The following is a 25,477-nucleotide window of genomic DNA, read 5'->3' as shown; positions in this document are numbered from 1 at the left end:
AGGTAGAGGAATCAGAGCCAGAGAGCGTCCAAGACGCTGTGCTGCTGGCTTTAGATGGCAGAAGGGGCCATGGGCCGAGCAGTGTGGGCGGCCTCCGGGGGCTGAGAAGGCCAGGCTGGTTCTCCTGGTGCTCAGGAAGGAAGGCAGCCCTGCCCGCAAGCGGATGTCAGCCTGGTGGGATCCGTTTGGGTTTCTAACCTCTGGGCTGTAAGATGATGAATCTGTGCTGTCTGAAGCCACTAGTTTAGTGGTGACTGTCAGAGCAGCCGTGGGCAACGAGCACACTGGCCTCAGCACTGCTGCCGCTCCACAGGGAGCACGCTTGCCGCTTTGCTGCAGCGTCCCCAGTGCCTCACAGGGGGACCTTTTCTTCCATGCTGCTCGCACATGTTTAGACGACTCCAAGCAGTGAGGGCCCCCTCCAGCCAGGGGCCAGGTCTCGTCTGGACACTGCCTAGGCCACCAGGGGCCCCAGGCCCTGCCTTAACACTTCTGGGACGTGGGGAACTGGGCCAAGACACAGAGTCTGGGATGAAAAGGACTGTGGCGCCTGCCTGTGTGGACCGTCCGGGAGGGTGCACGTGAAAGGACAGGGGTGACATGAACTGCCTCAGGCCCCTGGACGTGGTCCCCAGGGGAGGCCTTTGTGGGGTGCATTGTTGGTGAAAGAAATAGCCCCAAAGCATTTGTAGTTATCTTTAAAATTTATTGGCATGGTTTCCGTAAGGACTGTGGTTAAAGAATCTCAAATGCATTTATTCTGAGACAAAGCAAGTGATCCTGAGTGACTCACTGCTGCCCGTATCCCCGCGCTTCTCCTAGAAGGAGCTGGAGGTTGCTCAGCTTGCACTACAGGAACCTGATTCCAGCGCCAAACTGGACACCATCGCAGATCCTAAAATAAAAAATAAAAAATAAAAAGGTGAGAATTCAAACATGGTGGTCTGCTCTGCTCCCATTTTCAAACTTCTTCAAACAGGCGTCTCAGAAGCAAGGCCCGGACAGCTGCCGCCGCCAGAACCTTCCACCTTTGGGCTCCCCCACGGGGAGGGCGGGCAGCAGTCCCAGCCCGGCGCTCCTCCCCTCGGCCTGCCTGGTGGCCTCAAGCTCGGCCAGCCACCGCAGCCGCTCTGCTTTGCAGGTTTAACCATCAGCCTTTAGAGAATGGGAAGAGGGAAAGAAACAGAAACAAATCCCCCTTTTTTGCTCCTCCTCACTTCCTTTGGCGCCCCCGATCCTGACTCTCACCCTGATCCAAGTAGCAAGAGAAAAGAAGGGATCTTGGAAAAAAACATTTACAAACGATAAACCCCTTTTTAAAAAAAGAAAGAAAAACCCCCTCTGCTGTTTCCAAGGGGACCTAGCAAGGAGAAGACTGCGAGGCACATCCTGCTGCAGAGGAGAGAGGTTGAGCAGGCTGCAAGCACGGGCAGGGGCTGCGGAAAGGGTCTCAGGCTGAGCTAGCACCCAGGGAGGGGGACGGAGCAGAAAGGATGCACGGCCTGGAGGTCTCGGGGGCTTCCGGTGGATACCTGCTCCTGACCCAGGAAGGGAAGGAGGGCAAGGGGTCCCAGGGAGGCAGCACCACGACGAGCAGTACTCCGCAGGTATGCGTCCCGCATGCTGGTGACTGCCGACGGGCCTGAGCCCTTCTCGGACGGGCAAAGAGGCCAAGAGCCCGGGAGTCTGCTCCCCCCACGGCAGAGCCGTGGCACAGCAGGAAGCTGGGCCCAGCCTCAGAAGCCCCCACCAGGGGCTGCGCCGGCCTCCAGAGGGCACAGCGGGGGCCACACCCTGGCCATACCTCCACATAAGAAGTGCTGAGCCAGGCCCAGGCATCTGTATATTCGGCATCTTCAAAGCGACTCTGAGACAGTCAGGGATGAGGCACGGCCTGCAGCAGGGCGGGGTGGAACCCCACTTCCGGCCTCGGGGGCTGTCTACCCAGGGGCCAGGACAGTGGGGCGCCAATGCCCCGGGGGAATGGCAAAAGGTGAGCGACCTTGTGGACAGCCCTTCTGCAGGTCATGGGCAATTCCAAGAGGAGAGACAGGGCATCGAGGGAGGCCTGCTCAGCCGATGGCCTGTTTCTCTTCCGTAATGCACTTGCCCTCACCCAGCTCGAGGACTTATAGCATATGAAAACCGGGATAGCAGCCTTTGTCTGCGTGCCTCTGAGCGCTGGAAGAAAATGCCCGATCGACCAAGAGGAGCCGGCGAGAGAACTTCAGCGCCTCTGGCCGGGCGGGGCATCGCCCTCCACCACACCGACAGTAGGCCTCGCATCCTGTGGAGCCGCAGGCCTCGTCAAACCCTGGCTGCGTCTGCAATGCGGCGCGAGGCCGTTTTCCTCCTTGGCGCTGACAGGCTCATCCGGGCGGTCTCTGCCACAGGCACTATCTGCGGAAGCGCCTGAGGAGGAGCCCCAGGGTGAAAACTAAGTCAAGTCCTCGGCTTGCACAGTCCAGAAAACATGCAACCGTTCCAATATAGGCTCCTTTACACAACTGGAAACAGACTCACAACGTCACAGGCACAGGTTTGTCATCAGAAAGTACATAAGCATGCCACAGGCCAAAGCAGCCACCAAATATTCAGAGCAGTGTCAAGAAGTCCCACGAGGCCGTGCGCAGGCGCCTTGCGTAGCTTCAGCACAGCGCCTCCGCGCCTCGCCGTCTCAGGATCTACTCTCGTAGGGAGGCTCTGCCCCTCCTTCCCACCGCCCGTCTCAGCCCAGGTACCCAGGCTGCGCGCACGCCGGGCCCTCCCCGTCCCCGGGCGCGCGCCGCCTGCCTCTCCCCCAGCAACCCCAGCGCTGCCCCATGGGTCTCAACCAAGGTCCAGCGGATGGACGCCCCCTCCTCCGCCCGCGTGCTCAGGCGCGGTCTCCTCGTGGGCGCGGCTCTCGCTCTTTCAGTCAATACCAGGAGCTGTTGCCGCCACTGGGGCTACACCTGAGCACGCAGACGAGGCTCTGAACTCAGAGACCTTGTCGTGTTCAAGAGGGGAAAAGGCCACCGAGCCGGAAGTCGGGGAGGGACAGGCAAGGGCCTCACAATTCAGGCGCCCACAGTGCCCCCTGCCCGCCCCACTCCTGCTCCTGTCCCCACTCGCACCTCCCTGATGCCCAGGGGCCCTGCACAGGCCCACACCCCACTCCACTGCCCATCCAGCCTGTGGTTCTTCAAGAAGGTTCCAATCAGGTCTCCTCAAGGAGGCCCAGCTCAACACCCGCCTCCAACTGAACCGACCCACCCCCGTGTCCTCCTCTGCCCACCGTGAGCTGCTCTCCACACGAGCCCACCCTGCCTGTTATGACGTCTCCAGAGCCACGCTCGCCGGTGAGGAATGAAACGGCAGAATGCTGTTTAGATCTGTGACGTGGGCCCTGACATCAGGGCCAGCATCAAGTTCAGATCCATTTCTGTTTCTAAAGGTCTGAAACCCTGGCTACAGAGTGGCCGCGCTGACCACGGAGGCAAAGCCCAGGGACGGCCAGAGGCAGGCAACGCCCCTGCCCTAGCTGCCTGCCTGAGAGGGTTCCATTTTGGCAGCATCACTCAAACTTCACAAAATGCCAGGTCTGACAATAAAGCCTCCAACAAAGTCACGCGCTGAGGGAAGCGGCCGCTGCCCTTAAAGGACTGGAGTGAGGACGCTGACCCACCCGGACGCCCCATGGTACACACTTGCCGCCACCATGATGGCAGAACGGAGCCGTGCACGCCTGGGGACAGGGAGCCCTGAGGCGCTGGTCTCCAAATGCCAGGTGCACAGCAGGTTTTCTCCTTCCAGAGGAAACCACATTTTGAAATTAATCTCCAAAACATATCTGTCAAATTTAGGCTGAAGTGAGAGGCAAAGCTTAAAGGTGAACGTGCCCATTTTCTACAGAAATTATTTGAGAAAGGGCAAATTGAGCAGGGCTCCTAGAGGCAGCGTTACTGACTTCTTGGGACACAGTGACATCCAGTGGCCTTGCAAAGTGCTGCAACGGCAGTGACAACGGCGGGGCCCGGGAGGCCACCGAGATGGCGTGGCTGGACATTCACCATGCGGGACAGAGCCGGAGCCAGGGGGCGACTGGGTGGGGGCCAGCCAGGCCCCACTCGAAGGCCACTGGCGCCTCCAAGCTCTCAGGGACGGTCTTGAAGGGACAGACAATAAAGCGAGGGCTACAAGCCCACAGCACTTCCAGTCTTCTTTGGTAGAGACCGTACTTGTAATGTATGTACTTGTATAATTTGTTCCAGCGTTAAACAAACGCATGCACGCCCACCGGTGAGAGTGGAAGCAGCCTGGTCTCTGAAACAGGAAGCTAACGGAGAATTAAAGTTTGAACAAAACGCTCTCCCCCAGAGACAGGCAAGGAAGAGGCAGGATTTTCTCTCCAGTTAATTCTCCCGTGCGGGGTGGACGGCAGCAACGCACCAGCACCACGCAGCGTCTGCTCGCCTTCTGGTGCAGGAGATAAAGGACAGGCTGGGGCTCGGCCAGGCCCGGGTCTACGTCCTGCTGTGCCGAGTGGCCGTCACGTGTCAGGGCGACGGCGCAGGCTGCTGAGCCTCGCTTGCCTCATCTGTCCAGAGCGAGACCACCCTCAGGGCTGCCGGGGACGAGCAAGCCAAGGGCTCTGCTTAGAGGTGAACTATCTCCTTCCCTCTCCAAACAGTGAGGACGGCTCCCAGAAGGGGAGGGGCGGCGCGTGGCCACGCAGGGCCTGCCTCCCCAGCTGGTCCACGGAGTAGCGTCAGCCTGCCCGGGGAGCCGGGCCCGCCCCCTACAGAAGGAATCAGACCTGCCTTAACAAGACCCCAGGCGAGGTAGACACGCGACAGCTTGAGCAGCTCCAGCTTAAGACGGCCTCGTCACGTGCAGTAATTCTGACGCGGCCAGGGTGTTGGGGCAGGCTTGTCACCTGCGCCTCTGGGGCTGCCTGCAAGAATTCAAATCCGCGCCAGGCTTTTAAGCCAGGGAGGCCGAGTTTCCATCTGTGGTGGGAATAAAAGCTTTCTAGAAAGCAGCTGGAGGAACTCTCTGGCAAAACCCACCTCATTAACTGAAGACTGTAAAGGTTTGTGGAATCTTTACTTAGAAGTCACGTAAGGCACAAACTGTGTTATTCCATCAACTTGAAGGCGCCCATTTCCCCACATTTTACTCTGAAGACAGGAGGCATCAGCCCCTCTCTGGCAAGCGCCCTACACTGTCAGCAGGGTGCAGCCATGCAGTGACGATGCGTGGGGCGAGGAGAAGGGGTTCCTAAAGGAACTGGCACTGCTGCTGGCTGCCAGTGTAGAGCTGGCCGTGGAGGAGGCTGCATAATGTGACGGAGCAGAATCCACCAAGAGAACCGACACATGCAGCCCACAGTGAGCAAAGCTGCCAATGGTCACTGGCCACTGCACCTTCCGCCCTCTGGATCTGACGCTGTGGCCCAGAGTGGCCACGCTGGGCTCCAGAGCACACAGGCACTGTCGGCCTGCTGGCGGGATCAAGCCCCTTCCGGCTCTGGCTTGGTAGGGAACATGGCACGGGCGGGGTGAGGTCATGGTGTGGGAAAGGCACGAACATCCTTGAGCGCCATGGACACCTACAGCCCCTATTACCCCAACAAGAGCAGGTGCCGAGCCGGCCTTCCTGGGAGAGCATGGGCGATAGCAGAGCCCCAACAGAAGTGACAAGCAGGGGGTTCAAATGACGCAGGACTGCAGGGAACGCTGTGCACCATCACCTCTTAGGTTGAAGGAGACAGACTTAGTGGGAGTAAAAGCGGTACAGTGCTTCCTTACGCTGGGACAAACCACAGAGTCACATGGAAACCAAGGCCCTGACTCCGCACCATTTGGTGGCAACTGAAACACTGGCAGAAAAGCAAAGACAAATACATACAGCCTGGGGTACTGAATGCATAAGCAGGGAAATAACAAGACGATATAAACACTACATGACAACTTCTGATTTTTAGAAATTCACACAACACAAGAAATACAACTGATTTCTCTAACTGTAAATGGCCTTATACCATGTTCATCCACATAATATTTTTCAAATCTTTTCTTAATAAAATGATGAGCAGAGAAAGGCTAGGCTCACGCTGGCTGCAGGGGAACACAGGCCTAGCTGCTGAGAGAAGGCTCTTGAGCACGAGTCGTCTGTGGCTGGAAGGGGAGATTCACCCGCCCCAACCTCTGAGTCGCTGGCCTGCAAGTAACCCCTGGAAACAGCGCTTTCATTTTCAGCAGGCAGGACCTGTATGTCTTGTAATTCCTCTAGCCAGTCCTTTGAAGAAGCTCCCACTACAGTAAGCACAGAAAGCTGAGGCAGAAGATGGAAACACATGGCATTTTTTCTTCCAAACTGGATGGAGAAAAACTCAAGGGAGGAAAATGCATATTCATTCATTATTTTACGCTATTCAATTTCTCCTAAAACTGTGACCTTTAAAGGTCACTGGTGAAACGATTAACCATGTCCAGATCAGATAAAGTCCCCAGAAAGTGTGTCGTCGCTGTGGAAGGTAACTCGTGGCACCTACCTGTCGCCCCTCTGGACGCCCATGGGGATGCAGTAGTTAAGCTCCAAGCGAGCGATGTTGCCGAGCCTGAGCACAACCCCGGCGCCGTAAGACCAGCGGATGCACTCGGCCAGCTTGCGGATGTGGGCTCTGGGGCCCTCCCCTGAGAGAGAGAAGAGGGTGTGTGACCGAAAGTGCGGGGCCCCCATGCCTTCAAAACTGTCCTCAGACGAGCCCTGGCTCTTCCCGTGTCTGCCCTTCGGTCGTTCCTGAAGTCAGGCCCAGACGTGCAGGGAGCACGTCTGAAGTGAGAGGAGGACCAAAACCCAGAGGGGGTTTGGGACCACCCTCCCTGGCTGGCCTGGGACAAGCTGAGCTCTCTCCCTTCTTTGGGCTCCGCACGTCCTGTTCCCTGGGTCTAGAATGGCTCCTGCATTCGCTCACCACCGCGGAAACCCACCCCAGGCCTCCGCTCAAGGCCGCACGCTTTCCAGGCATCTCTTCGCATCCCAGTCGCAGACGTCTGCTGTGAGGCACCTGACAGTTATGAGCCTCCTCAGGACGTGGGCTCCTTGAGAAAGGGACCGAATCATACTCAGCTCTGTAGCCATGACTGGTGCAGAGTAAATGTTCAAGAAACTTATTTGTCTTTGCAGCTTTAGATGACTATTTGTCAGCATGCTTCATACACTCAATCAACAACTTTGTTACAGGCACTACACAAGGTGCATTCTTTTTTTTAAAGTAAGGCACAGTCCCGAAATTGAAAGACTATGTAGGGAGCAGATGTGGCTCAAGTAGTTGAGCGCCTGCTTCCCACATGGGAGGTCCTGGGTTCAGTTCCCAGTGCCTCTTAAAAACAAAAATGAATGAAAAACTAACTCGGGAGCCAATGTGGCTCAGTGGTTGAGTGCTGTCTTCCCACGCATGAGGCCCTGGGTTCACTCCCTGCCCAGCTCGCCAAAAGACTATATAATCTAAAAGCAGACAGACATCTATTTATGTACTTTGCTTTATAAACTTAAAGTAAGCTGTGCTGTAATGATTTCTCTTAATAGTTCAAGTTTTACCATAGTTGAGGTTGCAGAGATTTCCTGCGTTGAGAAAAAAGTGTGTTCTGAAAAGTTCTCCAAAGCCGCCCTGGCCTGGCCGGAAGGGTAATGGGGTATACAGGTGTAGACCGCCAGCCCAATAGGCTTCTCCACCCAGGTAGTCTCCTAGTGAAGGAAAGGCGCAGAACAAAACAAGGTCCAAGGAATTTAGAATCACATGAACTTTCCACAATCTCTATGAGCAAGACTTATTTCACAGATAACTCGAAGCCAACCCCGAGCTTTGAACAGCTGCCCTCCCAACACACGGTTTTTCTTTTCCTCTTGGTTTGTTTTATAATTTGTTGTAACTGGAAAAAATGCCAGTGTTATTTAGAAAAAATGTAATTAGTAATTAGTCATCTCCATAAAATGTTTGGAATAAGAGTGACTCTCAGGACTGTTACCCACAACTGCAGATTATCAGATCACTTCTACCCAGCAAATGAAATGCAGTAGTTTGCAAAAATGTCAAGACCACAATGTAGAAAGACAAAATGCAGAAAATGCGTTTGCCTTTTCTGGAAATGGCTGAACACGCCGTTAATCAAAAGGCACGGAGCGTTCCACCCAAGCCACCCAACGGCGTGTGTGCTCAGGTGTTTGCAGACAAGAGGTGGGTTTTTAAAGGTTCATGTCCATTTGGAAGTTTTGTTTGGACAAAGGTTACTTGTGCCAAAATTCAGGGCTATCCAATGAGAATACAAACTTGCATTATTTCTAAAAATGCTCTTTCTTCTCCATTCCATTTTAACTTTAAGTAGCCATAACATTAAGGGACAAATGAAATGAAACAGAACAAAGAAGGCCGAAATGTTTATACTTTGTGGCAAAATATTATTTATAAAGGGTCTTAGTCCAAGACAAAGAAAAAATATTGCTGTCTCCAGGATTTAACCTTAGGGAAAGAACTGTGTACTCATTTATGGACTTCAGCATCTCCTTAATCCTTTTCAATACTGAAGTTCTAGAGAAAACAAAGAATGGACAAATAATAGGCGGGCAACTTTGTTTCCTACGGCTGATTAATAACCTAGAGCTCCCTAACTCAATGACCTATTCCTCTTCTCTGGCCACACTGGTTTCTAATTTCTTGATAGTGGACATTTACCTATGATGAGCATCCTTGTACTCAAACCTATTTTTAAGCCTGCACTGAAATATAATATACATATAGAAATAAGTACACACACCCTAAATGTAGAGCTCAACGACTTTTCAGGCCTGAACACACCCACGGGGCAAGCACTGAACAAGCACCCAGATGGAGAGTTGGAAGCGGCCCGGCACCCCAAAGGCCCCGCTCTGCCATCTGATCACCACGCACCGTTCACACCCACTGTCCTGCAGCTTACAGCGTGGGCTAGTTGAGCCTGTTTCTGAACTTTATACAAATGGAAGCTTCCTCTGCGCCTGGCTCTTTGGGACACAACACGCTTTTGGGGCTCATCCACGCTGTCCCGCAGCCAGCAGCTGCCATGGTTTGTCCTCCCTGCTGATACGATTCCACAGAGGGAAGAGGTCACTATCATTTGTCCATTCCAGTGTGGCTGGGCATCTGAGTAGCTTCTAGTTTGGGGCTGTGGTGAACAGTCCCAGCACAGCGACTCTGTATAGCATCTCTGGATTTTCCTTTGGACAGACTCCTAGAATGGCATTCATGGGTTAAGTCTCTTGGCGTATATTTCAAATTACCTTCCCAAAGTTATGGCAATTTACTTCCTCCTTAAAGAAGCTCATTAATCGCTTGATAGGTAATAAAGGGACTATCGTTGTGTATTAATTTTTCATGAAAGTATAAGGTTCCCAAACTTTCAAACACTCACCATATTGCATTTGCTTATAATAAAAAAGGACAAAATTATAAAAAACTATGTTACTTTTCTAAAAAATATGAAACTCTAATAAAGTACTCTAAAAACCAGAGGAAAGGAATACACTATGTATAAAAAATTTAGGCACACGGCAGCTGTTATTTATAATGATATAAAACGGAATCACTAAACATGGTAAAAAAAGCAAGTTAAAAAATTAGGGTAGTATACTTTATAATGGAATAATATTGCATCCATTTAAAAAGTCTTTGAAGTTTTTAGCAACATGTGGCAATACGTCTAAGTAATGGCAAGTGTTGGTTGGAGAGGGTTCCAGAAAAGAAGAATTCTCACATATGGAGGAGTATAATTGAAATCACTTTTCTAGAAAACAGCACAAAGCCTTAAAAACCTTGAACATCCTTTATGTAGCATTTCCATATCTAGGACTTTAAAACAGGTAAGGATAAATTGTTAGAAGGATATTCTGATACACTGTTTGAAAATTGTGGTGAAAAAAAAAAAACTGTAAATATCCTAAGGTTGTGATATTGTTAACACAAAAAAAGCTATGTATCAGTAAGATGAAATGATAAAATATTTATTCCCACAAAAATATTTTTAATATACCGTTAAAAAAGGGGTAAATAGGTTAAAAAATAATATCTAAACAATACAAAATATGAAGCCATGCATATTAAAAGCCTGAGGAATATACAACAAAACACTCTCACATGCCATCTCTGGGTGGTGGGATTATGGGTCATTTTCATGTATTTTTTGCTCAGACATATTTTCTGAGTTCTCTACAATTCATTTAACAAAGATCTATTCTACACCTATTGTATGGCAGATGCTATGTTAGGTGCCAATTCCACAGTGATGAAATATGAACATCTGTTACTACTGCGACAGAAACAAGTAAGTATATGTTTTCAAAACTTTGATGTGTCCATGATTTTAGACCTGGCAATATCACAGGAAAACAACAGACCTTCACTTTGTGGTCCAATACTATGCATGCTGAAACCACGAACACTTGTCGGTCCACCAAGGTAAAACCTAAAACAGAATTTTCAACATCAGAGGAAAGCCATTAGGTGAAAAACTAGATAAAAACTTGAGAGTATAGAAAGTACACAAGTCAGAGTCTTATTTGGTGCTGGACTGTCTCTCTCTCTCTATATATATATATTTTAGGAGGTACCAGGCAGTGAACCCTGGACCTTCTACATGTGAAGCAGGTGCTCAAACACTGAGCTACACATGCTGGCATTAATATCATTTTAACATGGCAAAACATTTAAGAAAGATTAGAAAGCACACAATTAAAATGAATTTCATAAAGATCTAAATTTAAAGAGATGCTTCTAACTTTGGGGAGGCAGGTGAGATACAAAGCACAGATAAAGACCCTTTTCATAAGGGCCTCTTAAGCCCTCACATGGAATATTAAATTAATTAAAAGAAGGATATGAATCGTATAACAGTTTAATCCCAGTAGTATAAAAAGGGGGAAAGAGTACTGGAAGTCATAGATCAAAACAGAATTGTTACTGTTCCTTAACACACTGGATTGGCATACTCCTATCAACCATATCTGAGTAAAATGAAAAGCATCAATTAAAACTTAATTACTTAGAAATCCCATCCATTTCCTATAAAATTGAGCAGCTCACTGGAACCCAATTTTCAACAGTGAATTACTAAATAGCGAGTTAAAAAATGATAAGAGAAGCTGTGTATAACCTTTCCAGCATGGCTGCCAAGAAGCACCAATGCATCGATGCCCTCAGAGAACCTTGGTGACTTACTTACGACCCCACATTTTACTGCTGAGAGCATTAGCTGTTTCTGAAATAGCACAAAGGGACCAGGGCACAATTTTTCTGATTTTCCTGCCAGATATAAACATCTTTATGAATTTTTTCATTTGTACTTGACTTTATTTTTATTTTTAAACATTTGTTTTTTTCCCCTCCGCCCCCCTTTGTCTGCTCTCTGTGTCCACTGGCTGTGTGTTCTTCTAGGTCTGCTTGTATTCTCATTAGGTGGCTCTGGGAACTCATTCTGGACCTTCTGGAGTGGGAGAGAGGTGACCACTCTCCTGCGCCACTTCAGCTCCCTGTTTTGCTACATCTCTTATTGTCTCTCCTGTGTCTAGTTGTGTCATCTTGCTATGCCAGCTCTCCACGTCAGCTGGCACTCCTGCACAGGGAGGCACTCCCTGTGCAGGAGGGTACTCCCATGCAAGGTGGCACTCCCGCATGGGCCGGCACTCTGCGTGGACCAGCTTGCCTTCACTAGGAGGTCCTGGGCATCGAATACTGGACCTCCTATATGGTAAATGGGAACCCAACTCCTTGAGCCACATCTGTTTCCCTGTACTTGACTTTAAAAGTGTACAAATGTTTTTTTTTTTTAAATCGGTGATTTCTAAAGTAAAGGTGTTCTGATACCCCTATGAACATTAACTGCAGAAAACACCCAGCTCTTTTTACAGTTATAAATCACAAATTCTTTTGAAAAAACCTGAAATAACCCAGGAATTCCATAATGTAAAAAGGGAAGCGCCCCCACCTGTCTGCCCAGCACATCCCAGCCCCCAGAGCTGACTGCTGCCAGTGGTCACTGCACCACACCTGCAAACACATCCCCACTCGCACACCGGGAAGTTAAGCCCTACCAGAGAGGGATCGACTACAAATAGGATATGCAAACGTTTACCTAATGGGCATCTATCTTGTTCTAATAACGACATGGTCTACTTAAGGATGGTTGCTGTTTCTCCAAGGCAATTTAAAAAGGTTTGCTATTATCAACCATGTTATCCTGGGCATCTCTGTATGTTATTTTTTGCACACATAAAACTTATTTCTGTAAATCAGATTCACAGAGGTGAACTGTTAGGTCCCAGGGTTTACAAATTTTAAATTTGTATACTTCCAAACTGCCATCCAAAAAGGCTGAGCCCATTTAAGCTAAAACAACATTTTAACTAATGCAAGGTTTAAGAAAAACTATCTTGCCCTTGAGGATAATATTTCAAAGCAGTAAGCACAAAATCATCTCCTGCTGGTAAGGGTTTAATGATATAAGTTTTCTAAAAAGTACAGACCAGCAATATTCATCACAAGCCTTAAAAATGTTTATATTCTTTAAGAGGGTAATTCCAGATTTAACAATCTCTTCTCCAAAAAAATGAACAGCAAATTATTTACAGAGTTTTTCTTCAAAGTGTTATTTAAAGAAACCACAAAATTAAAAATAACTAAAATATCTAAAAATAGGAGGTAGGCTAAAAAGTCATGGTACATGCAAACAGTGAAATATTATCTGCCACTGAAATGCTGCTTAAGAAAACTTGCTCATGACTAGGCGAATGGTTACCCTGTAATTTCTTAAGCAGCAGAGAAGGCACAAAACTGTATGCAAAATACAGCATATCAATAAATTAATACACACACCCCCTACAAAAAGCAGACCTAAAAGGAAATAGTTGCAAATGTTAACTCTGTTCATCACTGAGTAGAATTGAGTCTTTTTCATTTCTTTAAACTTTTTCTATGCTGGTATTTCTGCAATGAGTGCGAACTGCATTATTTTATAGTAAAAAAGAACAATATAAGTTAAAAAAATATAATAAAATTTAGCCAAAAACATCAAGTTCGAGGTATCCTGGGTATCTTGAGGTTTATTTAAAAGTAAAAACTAAAGTAAAATTTAAAGTATTGTTCCCCTAAATCGTTAAAGTTCTCAACACTATCTTTCAAATATCAACTAAAAAGATCTAAATGAAAACCATTTGCAAAGTGAACCATTCACCTATCGACACTTACCTGTCTGCGATGCTTGAGGGTTTATCACCAATGGGTACCAACATCCCACCCCAGAGAGATGCTGAAATGACCTACGGAAATATGAGCAACAGCGTTTCTTTCACCCTGAACGACACTTTCAGATATTAAATACATGCCCAGTCCCCTTCCAGCCCATCCCGAGTTCTGCTGGGGAGCAAGGGTTACAGAGGACCTCCTGCCTTGTGCAGCAGGAGAATTACAGCTCAAACTGTTCTGTGGGCTCTTCTGAAACATGCGACACCCAAACAGAAAGCGAGCCCCCCTGCAGGGCCTGGCTTCCAGTCTGCCGCAGGGCACAAGCCGAGGCTGAGGGAGGAGGGCTACTGACCAGGACAAGCACACAGCACTTCTGGGCGGGAGAAGGCGTAGGTGACCACACCACGACGATGAAGTCCAAGCTCAGGGACAGAACACCTCACCAGGCCAAGGTGCAGTGGTCTCCTCTCAGGGCAGGCCCTTCCTGCCCCTGGGCCCCACTCACAAGCCCCCCACCAGGCCTGAGTCCACAGGGGAGGCTCAATGGCCACCCGCAGCCCATGCTGTCTTCACTGCAGCCTGCCCAACATTTCCTGAGCATGCCCCTGGGCCTTCGCTGATCTGGCTTCCTACCAGGGACATCTATATGACAATGCCCTACATCCTTCAAAGCTTCTCAGACACCTCTTGGCTATGAAGTTCCAGTAAGAAGCATTACAGGTGAAAAATGGAATACTGGGCAGAGAAGACCAAATCAAAAAACTCTCCTGATAAATTCAACCAGTTATGAAAACAACTCTTCAGAGTCTGCCACTGCTAGATGCTACAGAATAAAGTGAAGGGCCAGAGCTCAGGGGGCTTTGGATTTAATTCCCCTCACCAGTTTCAAAACAGCTCTGGGCAGGAGCCAAGGTGGACAGATGGAGCAGGCTCACGCGGGCCCTGGCTCTGACAGCCACCCGGGCCCACGGGGCTCACGTGCTTGCGCCAGGGTGGCCCTACAGGCCTGGGTGCCCCCTCGGCAGGGAGGCCAAAACCAGAACCGCCGAGCCCCTTTCCCCACCCCACATGCCTCTCCCAGTTAGCCCGGTGCCCGCAGGCCCACAAGGAGCCCGAGCCTCCCAGCCATCCCCGCCTACCACCCCGTCTCTCCAAGGCCCTCCTCCAGCAGTTGACTCCTAGTTTCTCAAGGCCACCAGGACCCACCTACCTACCCCGTCCTCCTGGCCCCCTCCCTCGTTCTTGCCCTCCCTACCCAACTGAAATCCCCTTCCGGTCATTAAAACTCACCAACTAGTCTTCACCTCAACTCAGGTTCTCTCACCTGGCCAACAAGGCTGGTCAACTCGACCTCTTCATTCCCCCCAGCTCATACCTGCAGGGCTCAGGTGGTGGGAGAGACATAGCATGGTGGCGGGAGGGGACTCCCTGGAAATCTGTGACCGTACTCCAAGAGGCTTCTGGAACTGCCTGGCAAACCCGACTCCATGCCCATCGCCACTCTCCATGGCGGGGGCTTCACAGCTGTCCTTGCTCCTCGAATCACCACTTCCTCTGCACCTCCCTCTCAGCTGAAGACCCTGCTTTCTACCTCATCAAGAGGAGAGCAGCAGGCGAGGAGACCCTCCATGAGCTTCCACCTTATCCCACCAGCTCCCTCCACATGCAGGTCCCGGGCCTTCGCCTGCCACGGCTGGGAAGCTCCCTGCTGCCCCAGCCAAGCCCTCCTGTCCAATTCCAGATGGCGCTCCTGCGACAGCACCCCTCCCTCGGTCAGCCCTTTCCTATCAGTCACGAACATGCTGGAACAGTGCTCAATCCTAAAGAAAAAGCCAAACGAAACCACTATCAATGCCAGAGCCCCTCCCCCACCACTTCCCTGCCCCTCAGAGGAGCCATTTTATCATTTCTGTCCTCAATCCTTTCCTCTCATTGTATTATTATTATTTTTTTTTGTTTGTAATAGCTTTAGATTTACAGAAAAGTTGCAAAGATGATACAGAGAGCTCTCCATGACACAGCATCTTACACCACCTGGGACAGCTGTCAAAACCTAGACACCAACAGTAGGACATTATTATTAACCCGCGCTTTGCTTCCTTCGGCTTTCACCACTTTCCCAGAAATGTTCTTTTTCTGCCCCAGGAGCCAACCCAGGATCCCACATGGCATTTGGTCATTTTCTTTTGAACTTCCTCTGTGACCTTTCTGTTTCTTCGAAGCTCTTTCCATCCAGCTCACCGGTGACCACAGCGGGGAAATCCAAAGGTCAGCTCTTGAGCCGGAGCAACTTACCACTTTTCACAGGTGCCTCACCCCTCCTGTGGAAACCTTTCGCTTGCTGGCTCTCCTCCGCTCAGCTCTCCCGACCTGACTGGTGGCTCCTTCTCAGCTCCCTCTGCTATTTTCGTGCACCTTCCCAACACCGAGAGCTCAGCCCTTGGGTGGTTTCTCTTCTATTCATGCCCGGGAGATCCTGTCTGCCTTGCACATGAAGTGCCATCTTTATGCTGAAGGCCCCTTTTGTACCTCCAGCCTGAACCTTCCCCTCCACTCTGGACTTGTGTGTTTGGCGCTGAAGGAAGCTGCAAAGGCAGCAAGTCCAGATCGAGCACTTCATTTCCCTGCTCTCAAACTCACACCTGCTCCTCCCTCAGAGGCCCCAATCTTCGTAAAGGGAAAGCCTGTTTTCTAGGTGCTTAGGTTCCACAATCTGGAACCACACTTGACCTCCTCTCTCAAGCCACAGCTGACACCCTACGCCAAGAGCACTCACCCCCACCACGAGCCTGCAGCACCTCTCTTGCTGACGTTTCTAATCAGCTCCTAGCTGGCCTCCTGCTTCAGCCTTGCCCCAAAACCTCCTCTCCACAAAGAGGTAGAGAGATCTCTTAAAACATGTGTCATGTCACGTCAACGTTGCTCCTCTGCTCAGCTGGCTCCAACAGCCCCCAACTCCTTCCGAGCAGAAACTAGAGTCCTCAGCGTGCTCTGTGGGGCCCTCCCATCCAGCCCCGCCGCTGCCCTCCACACTTGCTCTCCTCCACCTCCTCCTGCCCAAGGCCCTGTGTACCATGCCCTCCCCAGAGAGCCCACCGCTTGCTCCTCCACTTTGTCAGGGAAGTGCCCAGATGTCTATCTGAGGCCCCCTCCCCGACTATAAAACAGCATCCATCTCTGAGTCACTTTCTGTCCCTTTACTATGCTTTATTTTTCTTCCTAACACTTATCACCACCCACTAAGTTACATATTAATGTATTTACTTATAGGTCTCTCTTCACCAGAATTTAATTTCCTAGAGAGCAGGAATTCTGTTTTATTCAACGACATACTTTTGGTGGCTGGATAGTGCTTGGCAGCCAGTGTATATCTGTTGGATGGATGAATGATGATGTGAGGGTGAACGATGGACAGAAGGACAAATGAACAGAGGGATGATGGATGGGAGGATGGACAGAGGATGATGCTGGTTGGGAGGAGAATGGACGATGGATGTGAAGAGGAGGACGGAAGGATGATGCTGGATGGAAGGATGGAGAATGGATGGATGGAGGCACTGATGAGCGCCATCTCAGAGACAAGCCCAGGAGCTGCAGGCAAGTGGAGGAGCTCCGCGCTTGGCCTGAGGAGTTAGAAAAGGCTCACAGGAGACATGCCTGTGCTGAAGCCTTCAATGCAGGAAGCAGGTCAAGTGAATAGTTGGGAAAATGAGGACAGAGTATGTGCAAATGCCTGGAACTAAGAGAGCCCAGTCTTTTGGGGAAGCCAACAGAACTTGGCAGAACTGAAGCAGAGAGAGAAAGGCACCGCCATGCAAGATGAAAGGGTCGCGGGTGCCATGCCAAAGCACAAGGACTATTTAAGCAAGGAAAGGATATGGAAGATTAGTGTTTCAGAAAGATCATTGTGTCTGCAAAGTGGAGAAGAAGGAAGGGGAAGGAGTGGAGAGGAGAGTGGGAGAGGGAGAGGAGGAGCAAGGACTAATCAGAAAGTGACTTCAAAGCCATTGGTGGGAGAGCAGCAGGAGGCTGGGCACCACTGAGGGGTGGAAGAGCCAGGACCTGCTGCTTGGCTGACTTGGACAGTAGGGACTCAGAAGGTCAGAAAGAAGTTCATGGGCAGCTGGCAGAAGGCTGTACAAATCAATGAAATCAGGAACCCAGGTGGAAGATGTGGACTTAGGGAGGAAAGATAATTAGTTCCGTTTTAGACCCGTTGAAATGGAGGGACCTGTGACGCGTGAAGGTGAGACATCCAGGAGCACAGGGGCCTGGTACCCAGAAGAGAGAGCAGTGCTGCAGGGAGCCAGCTGCAAGGGGCCCAAGGGGAGGCCACACACACGAAGCAGAAGAATGGCAAGTCATGGCAGGCCCTGAAGAGAAACTGGTAGAAGTGAGAAGCGGCAGAAGGATGGATGCTGGGGAGGTGGAGGACGGCCGGGACGGCCGAGGAAGCACCGCTGTCCAGAGCTGTGGGGAAGGCGCAGGAAAGAGACCACAGGAGTCACGGGGTTGAGCCAAGAGGCCCAGCGTTCCACAGCGGTAGGCAAAAGGCAAGAACCAGATTCAAAACACTACAAATCAAGGACTGAGTGGGAGGAGCAGTAAATTGTTTTCAAATAAAGTAGATGAATGTAAGACTTGGTTAAAATGACGTTTCTCACCCTCGAGTTTTAAGGCAGATGAAGACGCTGGCAACAACGGCAGGGTACAGTGCTGCCTACAATCGCCCCATGCACCGGAGACAAGAAAGACGCCGGGCCGCACCCCGCCCGAGCTCCACGTACTAGGTCAGAATCCTGTCTCACACTCCTCACTTCCTGAGTGAATCAAGAGAAACTAAACCAAATTGGATTGATGGTTAAAAAACAAAAAAAGGAGAAAAAGAAATTCCTGGAAGCACCCAGAACCCTCCAGGCCCAGCAAAGTAAGGCGAGGACTCGGACTTTCCATGGAAGTGACATTACCATGACAGGAGACAGGAAAGTGGCCTGAGGGCTGAGGACTACGAGGAGGTGCTCTCTGATAGCCCTGTGTGAAGCCTGACAGAGCTGGTTTAAGAAAAGAATTACCATCACTCTTTCGAGTCTGGCTAAACTGACAAGGGCAAGGACTCCAGCTCAAAGGGTCACACTCCGGGCTCCAGCCCGACTGCTCTCGATACTCAGGGACTTGGCTTTTCTACTAAGATTCCAAAAACGAGGGACAAAAATGCAGGCAACTCCAATTTAGTAAGATACTCACTGAATCCAACATGAGCTGTTTATTCAACTGAAGCTCAAAATCTTCCTTTATGAAACTCACATCTCCTCCCGTGTAGCCTGCCAGCTCCTGTGGGAAGAAAGTCCTCAGGTCAAACAGAGCCAAGAGACTCATCACCGGCGTCGCCAAACAATGTGGCTGCAATTACTACTTAAATGCGTCATTTTGTATTTTTCAGAAGGCAACAGACCATTTTTGTCTCCTGGAAGCTGCATCCTAACTGCTGAAGGCAGGAACAGGGGAAGGACAAAGAGATACAGAATCATCGATGCTGAGTACCTGCAGAGCACGTTACTCTTTGCTGTGAGAGAAAAACCCTGGCAACATGAGCATCTCAGTAGAGTTCACGGTGGGGAGGGACGGTATGGCCTAATCACTTTGAAAAAAAAAATAGTGCTCTTCCCAGGGTATCCAAGGAGACAGTGCAATGCTCTTCCTCACCTGTGAAGGAACCACCCCCACTCTGATGGCAGAGGGCCGAGCTGCAGGGAGCAGGGAGCAGGGAGCAGGGAGCAGGCCCAGGGCCAGGCACCTGCCAGTGGCGGCCGCTCCTCCTGAAAACAGCTCTAGCAGGTCTGCACCAACCAAAGGAAAAAGCTCACTACTACAGACGCGAACGCCTGCGGCTCCTATCCCCCCGAGTCCTCCACGCCTGCAGAAACCACTCACGGTCAAAGGCTCAGCCACCCCTCCCCAGCAAAGAGTAAAGGTGACTGAACACTACCTGGTTAATTTTCAGCAAAGCACCTCGCCTTGGTAAAATGGAAGAATTCCGAGAATCGATGACCATGGCATGCTGAAAGAAATTCATATTTGGTGTATTTTAATTTCAGTCATTTCTCTAAATAACAGCTAACACTTACAGTATATGCGACATGGTTCTGGGCACTTAAGAGAGCAAGTAATTTAATCTTAAGAACTCCATGACAAAGCTGGCGTTATTCTCCCTAGTTTACGTCAGCATTTCAACTGAATCAACAGTTTGTGTAGTCAGGTTGGGGACAGCGCCCCTGTCACAGGTTCATTCTTTCAAGGAGCTCGACACCTTGACTTAAATCTCCTCAGCCAACTTGCTCATTCTTTGTTTTTAGTAGGTACTAGGGATCAAACCCAGGACCTTGTACACAGGAAGCAGGTGCTCAGCCACTGAGCGCCATCTGCTCCCCAATGAGAGGCGTTTATCTGTTTTTGTTTTTAGGAACTATCAGGGATCAAACCTGGGACCTGATACATGGGAAACAGGCGCTCAACCACATGAGCTACATCTGCTCTCCTCTAATCATTTCTGAAAGCTTTTTATTCCATGGTCAGCACTTACATGCACCTTTCCCCATTCCCACAGATGTTATTTAGGAAAGATAAGAGGGAGCGCGAACACCGAGGCCCAGCAGCTGCTGTGTCCATCTCTCCTTACCGAGAGAGAAGATTTAAGGGAATGTCCACTTTCTTTCCGAACAGCAAAAGACGCGGTCCTCGCCAGGCAGCCCAGCTCTCGCCACACACCTTCCCACTTGACAGCGTGGCTGGTCCTCCACACGGGGAACTAGGCACAGGGAGGACAGGGGCTGCTTTTAACACCTCTCCGGTCCGTGTACGCTCTGGGAAGCTGTCCCAAATAATTTTTTGGAGTGAAACATCATTAAGTAATTAACTAATTAAAGACCCATATTAATTTTTTAAAAAGGGAAAGAGGGAGGAAGGAAGGGATGAAAGAGATGGAGAGAGGAAGGCGACTCACGTCAAGGGAAGCACTGCACCAGGGGAACAGGCTGTGGCTGTTTGAGGGGACGGGCACCCTCTGAGAGCTGCAGGCACCTGGCAAGCAGCAGGTGCCTGAGGTGACACCCAAGATGACTTGACACACACTGCACCTGGCACCCCCAGCCCTGTTCTGAAGCCAGGCCCAGTGGCCCCAATGGCCCACGTCAGTCCCGAGAGAGGTGGCAGGAGGACCGGTGACATGAGGCAGAGCATCCTCCCCGCAGAGACCAGAGCTGGTGGGCTCTGCGGCCCGGAAGAGGGGCAGGGCTCTGCTTTCTCCGGGAAGCCCCTCGGCCTGTCACCGATCCCCATCCTGGAAGAACGCCTACTTTCCCTCCCAACAGTAGACAGTGACATCTGGCAGCTTCAGGAAGCCTGAAGGCAACAGAGTTCTTACAAGAAGCCAGGCTGCCTCCCTCCCAGACTGAGCGTGACGCTGTACATTCCTTGTAGCCCCCAGGCCTGCAAGTGAGCCTAGAGCCACTGCGGGTGGGGCACTGCCACGAGCCAGAGCACCCCACCAGCTTCAGGGAAGGGAGCGGAGCCAGGGGCAGCCACCTTGACCAAGTTATTGCTGGAGCACCAAGGGCCCCAGGCCGGGTGCTGCGGAGCCAGGGGCGGCTCAGGCTGCAAGCCTGGCTCACCTGCTACTTCCGGCACTCAGGGCCACCTGACATTCTGCGACCTTTCTGACGGCCTGCGGAGGGGTGGGGTTGACTTAAACCACTTCTTCATTCCTTCTGAGGAAGCTTTTAACCAGAAAAACACTTATCCAGAAAAGAAAGAGCTTATGTCTCTGGATTCCCTCTCAGGACTAGGCAGGGACCAGGGGCAGCAATCTCATGTCATGTTGATTCTCTTGTCACCAAACCCCCGCCCCCTCCAAAGCCCACCTCGCCAGGGACCCTCTTCTCAGCTTCCTCCTCTCCAAGCTCGCCTCCCTTGGCTCCCACCAGCCTTTGGAGCGCTCCTCCTTCCACCCGGCCCCGAACTCCTCCCACCGGGAACCTCCATGCCCATGTCCCCTAGGCTAGACAATGCCTGCATGTCCCCCCTCCCCCCCTGCACTTCCTCTTCCCTAGCACAGCACTGGCACGGAAGTAGGGGCCAAGGATGGCCCTAATGGACGACTACCTAAATGGTTTTACCAGAGCAGCTGCTAGCAAACCTGAGGTCTCTGTCACTTACTTATTTCCCCATCACCCATGTGTTCAGCCAGTCACCCAATCCACCATCTGTTAGTGAGGCCCAGCTCTGTAGGCAGCGGGGATACAAAACCAACTACAAGCAGGTCCTTGCCTCCAGGAGTTCAGGCTGGGGGAGAAACACCTCTCCCAGCTTCTAGAGCTGCAGCCGCATGTCCTCCCCTCCACACGTCCTCTCCCTGTTGTTTTCACCTCTGCGACTCTGGGTGGATAAACAAAGTGTTTCTACTCTCCCAGAATTTCTGCTCTTTTAAAAAGGTCTCAAGAAAAGGGAAAAAGGAGGGGCACAGGGGAGAAGGATGGGCAAGCTCGCCCAGGAGCCTAACCCTGCCGGCCTCATGGCTGGTGACCCCCAAGTGACGGGGGAGCAGGGGCTGAGAGCAGTGCTCCCCTTCTGTTTCCCTCCCACACCAGAGCAGCAAAGTGCCTGGGGGCTGCTCACCTGCAGACAGGGGAGGGCTGTCCCTTGGAGAAAAAAGCACCCAAGGGCCAGTGCTCAGAGTCCTCAGGTCTATGTCCTGAACCTGGCGTCCAGCCCGGTCTACTGCCCCTCAGGCAAGTCAGGCTGCTCGGCCTCCCCCAACCTGGGCTGCAAGGTCAGCAGCAGCAGGGGCCAACAGGGGCTGTGTGCCCGCCAGGGGCCTGCCGCAGCCAGCTCACGCCTTTCTCTGAAGAACTGACTTGGAGAAGCTGCCCAAAGGCACAGAGCGTTAGCAGCACAGCGGGGGCCAGGCACAGGTAGCTGGCTTGGGTGGCTCTGCTTCACCAGAGCTGAGGTCCTCAGACTTTTAAGACACAGAAGAACCCCTGGGAAGAGCTCACCACAAGGCTCCCGGTCCCCATTCCCAGAGATCCCCGTCAGCGCCCAAGCTGCGGCCTGTGAACCTGCCCTTCTACTAAGCTGCCCGGTGCTGCAGCTGCTGGTCTCACCCTACACCCGGAGCCCTCCTCCACGGCTGTGTCTCAAGGCCTTGGGGAGCCCTCTGACGGCATCCTGTCTCAAGGTCTTTCCTCATGAACCAAAGCCAAGAACAGGAGGGGAGGAGTAAGGGGAAGTAGAAAGGAAGGGAAGTAAAGAACAGGGTTTATCGATAAACCTAAAAACAGTCACATGCTACCAATTCCATCTGCAGCATTTAATCACCTCTTTCCATAAGTCAACTTAAGCGGGACCAGTCAGTGGAATCACTTAGCGCTCTGAAGTGACTGTGCTGGCCGTACGAAACCCGGGACCTTAACGCACAGGAGGAAGGACAAACAGATGGAGCAAACACAGGAAGTCAGGAGCAGGCTAGAGGCGGCCGCTGTGCACACCAGCTCCTCTCTGGCTCTCTGGCAGCCTGTTGCCCATGGGGCCCACAGTCTCCTAGCGGGGAAGTGCCCGGCAGGAGGCAGCTGGACGGCAGGCAAAGGGCAGAGGTGGCGCCAGCAACACTGCCCGCCACTCCAAGCTCAGGCCACTGAAAGTGTGTGTCCTCCCTGCCTAGCCTCCCTTTGGAGCTGTCTGGGAATCAATTAAAAAGGCACTTTCTTTTTGCCCGACTCCAAAGAGAGAAAGACTGAAATGCTACTTACACTGTACTCAGCTGATACTCCTCTGTCTGTCTCCCGAAGTGAGCTCCAGGGGAACTGTCCAGTAACTTTATACAAGTTTACAGAGAAACTAGGAGACAATGGGACAGAGCTTTAAAAGCAGGAATAGTGATTATAACTTGCAAACATTTACATCAACAGAGTTAAAACACCCTCTGGGCTTCATCTTCATGAGGAAATATTTAGCACGTTGTAACACGGTAGAAGTGGCAGCTGATTCTGCATAGTTTCTTTTCACAAACAAGCCATCTACTTTAACTTTTAAACCAGGCCACTGTATTCAATGATCTGTTTGGCTTCCTACTTTCTTTCGAAGTTTCCAGGTTGTGGTTTGAAGAAGGACAAGCCATACGAAGTTTCTTTTGTTCCATAGGAAAACTGAAAAGTCACCTTTTCTGCACGTCCTAGAAGGTTAGGGAGTTTGAGGCCAAGTACCTAAGAGGAAAAGAAAAACAGTAATGGTCTAAATGAAAAAATCAGAAGGAGTAACTTTTGATAAAGACTATGCTAGCGAAGGCATTCTCATAAACAGAAAGAAAACGCAGCTGCAGCCCTGGCCTTTCATTTGCAATTGCATGCGCTGCATACAAACCTAAGGCAAAGGGCAGGCTCATCTTACTGACTATGGAGATCAGAGTGGAAATGAGTTCTCCAGATCTGGAGTTTAGGGGAAGCTGAACAAGAGACTATGAATACGAATATTCCCCAAATCATTCCTAAGTCACTAATATTGTTATCACACCATCCAAAACATATCATTAATTCTAGAGAGAGCAAAGAGAAACCAAAAATAACAACAGGTCATCTCACAAATCAAGAAAGAGAGAATCCTCAGCTTTTATAGTGCAGGCACACTTTAAAAACTCTTAATTCAAAGGCCCAACATCAAGAAGGAAAAGTCTACACCTTACCATACTGCCTTCATTGTTCCCAACCATGGTGTTGTAACTGCCTGTTAATCTCCTTAATTCAGTTACTTCAAATGTAACATCCAAGCCATTTGGAAGTGCATCATCCCCTAAATAAAGGGAAAATATTAAACGATAAGACAACTAGAATAGGCCATTTTCTTTTAGGTATCATTGCTAAAAGAGACAAAAAGAAATCCAAAGGTTCACTTTTAATTTACAACCGCCTTTGGAAAATATACCAATTTATTTTAAAGTTGAAGGACATGTCCACACAAAACACCCCTCTACATCAAACAAAACAAAACGAAACAAAAAATATTTGACTTTCTGTAATAGAATATATACAATATCAGATTTTGCTACAAGTACCTAACTATAAGTTCAAGCCAACATTATCTGTTAAAGGACTTTGTTCTCCTACTAGGAAGAATCCCAGGGAAGATAAAGTGGTAAGGCAACATGGGAAAACCATCTCCCAACTGTGACAGAGAGCAAGAGACCTCTCTCTTGCCTAAGCTACTATGAATTTGAGTCCCTCTTAGTCACAGCTGAACTTATATTCCAAATAATAGAATTCTAGGTCACATAGCATCTTACGTTTTGCGATCATTTCCATATATTGCAGTGTTTACATCTTCTCAAAATTACCCACTCCACAATCCTGAAGCGTTGACTTGCTCACTGATTCATTCCAAATATTTATTGTTTTCAACAGATAACTGAATTCAGATTAAAGTCCCGACTCCTCCTCCATGACCAACAGTAGATCCGTCTCCCACTTATTTCTCTCTCACCCCTTATCACCAAATCTGCACTGGGCTCTCCAAATGCTATGGTCCACCCAACAACCTCTGCTCTCTCTGGCCACTGGGCCTGTCACATGCCACCCATCTCCCTAGACATGCTTCAACCCTCCTCCCCAACTAACTCTTCTTTTAGGTCTCAGCTAATGTATCACCCCTTCCAGGAAGCCATCTCTGAAACCCCTCACCCCACCCTACTAGGCACCCTTTGCATATACATCAACTAGTGATATAATCACTTAGTTCTCTGTGCCCCAACCCTGCGCCATTTGACTTGAAGCTCCTTAAACATGAGACTTGGCCTTGTTTTCTACTGTAACCCTCGTACTCAGCACAGGGCCTGACTCATAGCTGGTATTCATTAATAAAAGAATACATGTTGACCAAGTTGAAAGATTGCCCAATGTCACACAGCAAACAAGACGATGAGCAAAAACTAAAACTGCAATGCAATTCCTAGTGCTGTCTGCTTACTGCTGAACACACTCAGCCTGAACACACACGGAGCCTGAAAGACAGACGCTGGGCTGGGACAAGCACGGTGAAGCCAGGCTACCTCCTTTGGGATTGGGAAGATAATAGCTGCAAAGTTCACCATTCCTCCCTCCTTCTAAAGTAAAACTCCACTTACTTCCTTGAGTCTGCTAAGCCAAGATTTCTGTTTGATAAGCCTCCAGGCTCTCT

At 50.2% G+C, this 25,477-nt stretch overlaps 1 protein-coding gene across 1 annotated transcript in view; it reads right to left on the bottom strand.

Annotated features, from left to right (window-relative positions):
- Nucleotides 1-685: 685 nt before the first annotated feature.
- SAMM50 (SAMM50 sorting and assembly machinery component) overlaps nucleotides 686-25,477 on the bottom strand; it is a 33,911-nt gene continuing 9,119 nt past the window's right edge. The window contains exons 5-15 of the mRNA XM_058308910.2: nucleotides 23,991-24,097; nucleotides 23,384-23,514; nucleotides 23,062-23,149; nucleotides 19,935-20,063; nucleotides 19,245-19,316; nucleotides 18,503-18,589; nucleotides 13,262-13,332; nucleotides 10,417-10,484; nucleotides 7,588-7,734; nucleotides 6,539-6,680; nucleotides 686-895 (exon numbers count right to left, since the gene is read on the bottom strand). Of these exons, the coding sequence (XP_058164893.1) occupies nucleotides 850-895; nucleotides 6,539-6,680; nucleotides 7,588-7,734; nucleotides 10,417-10,484; nucleotides 13,262-13,332; nucleotides 18,503-18,589; nucleotides 19,245-19,316; nucleotides 19,935-20,063; nucleotides 23,062-23,149; nucleotides 23,384-23,514; nucleotides 23,991-24,097 (1,088 nt within the window). The 3' untranslated portion in view covers nucleotides 686-849. The remainder of the gene's footprint in view (nucleotides 896-6,538; nucleotides 6,681-7,587; nucleotides 7,735-10,416; nucleotides 10,485-13,261; nucleotides 13,333-18,502; nucleotides 18,590-19,244; nucleotides 19,317-19,934; nucleotides 20,064-23,061; nucleotides 23,150-23,383; nucleotides 23,515-23,990; nucleotides 24,098-25,477) is intronic.

The sequence above is a fragment of the Dasypus novemcinctus genome, chromosome 12 (genome assembly GCF_030445035.2).
Source record: "Dasypus novemcinctus isolate mDasNov1 chromosome 12, mDasNov1.1.hap2, whole genome shotgun sequence".
Taxonomy (NCBI): domain Eukaryota; kingdom Metazoa; phylum Chordata; class Mammalia; order Cingulata; family Dasypodidae; genus Dasypus; species Dasypus novemcinctus.
The sequence above is the reverse complement of the archived record's forward strand: the minus strand, read 5'-3'. Positions and strand labels throughout refer to the sequence as shown.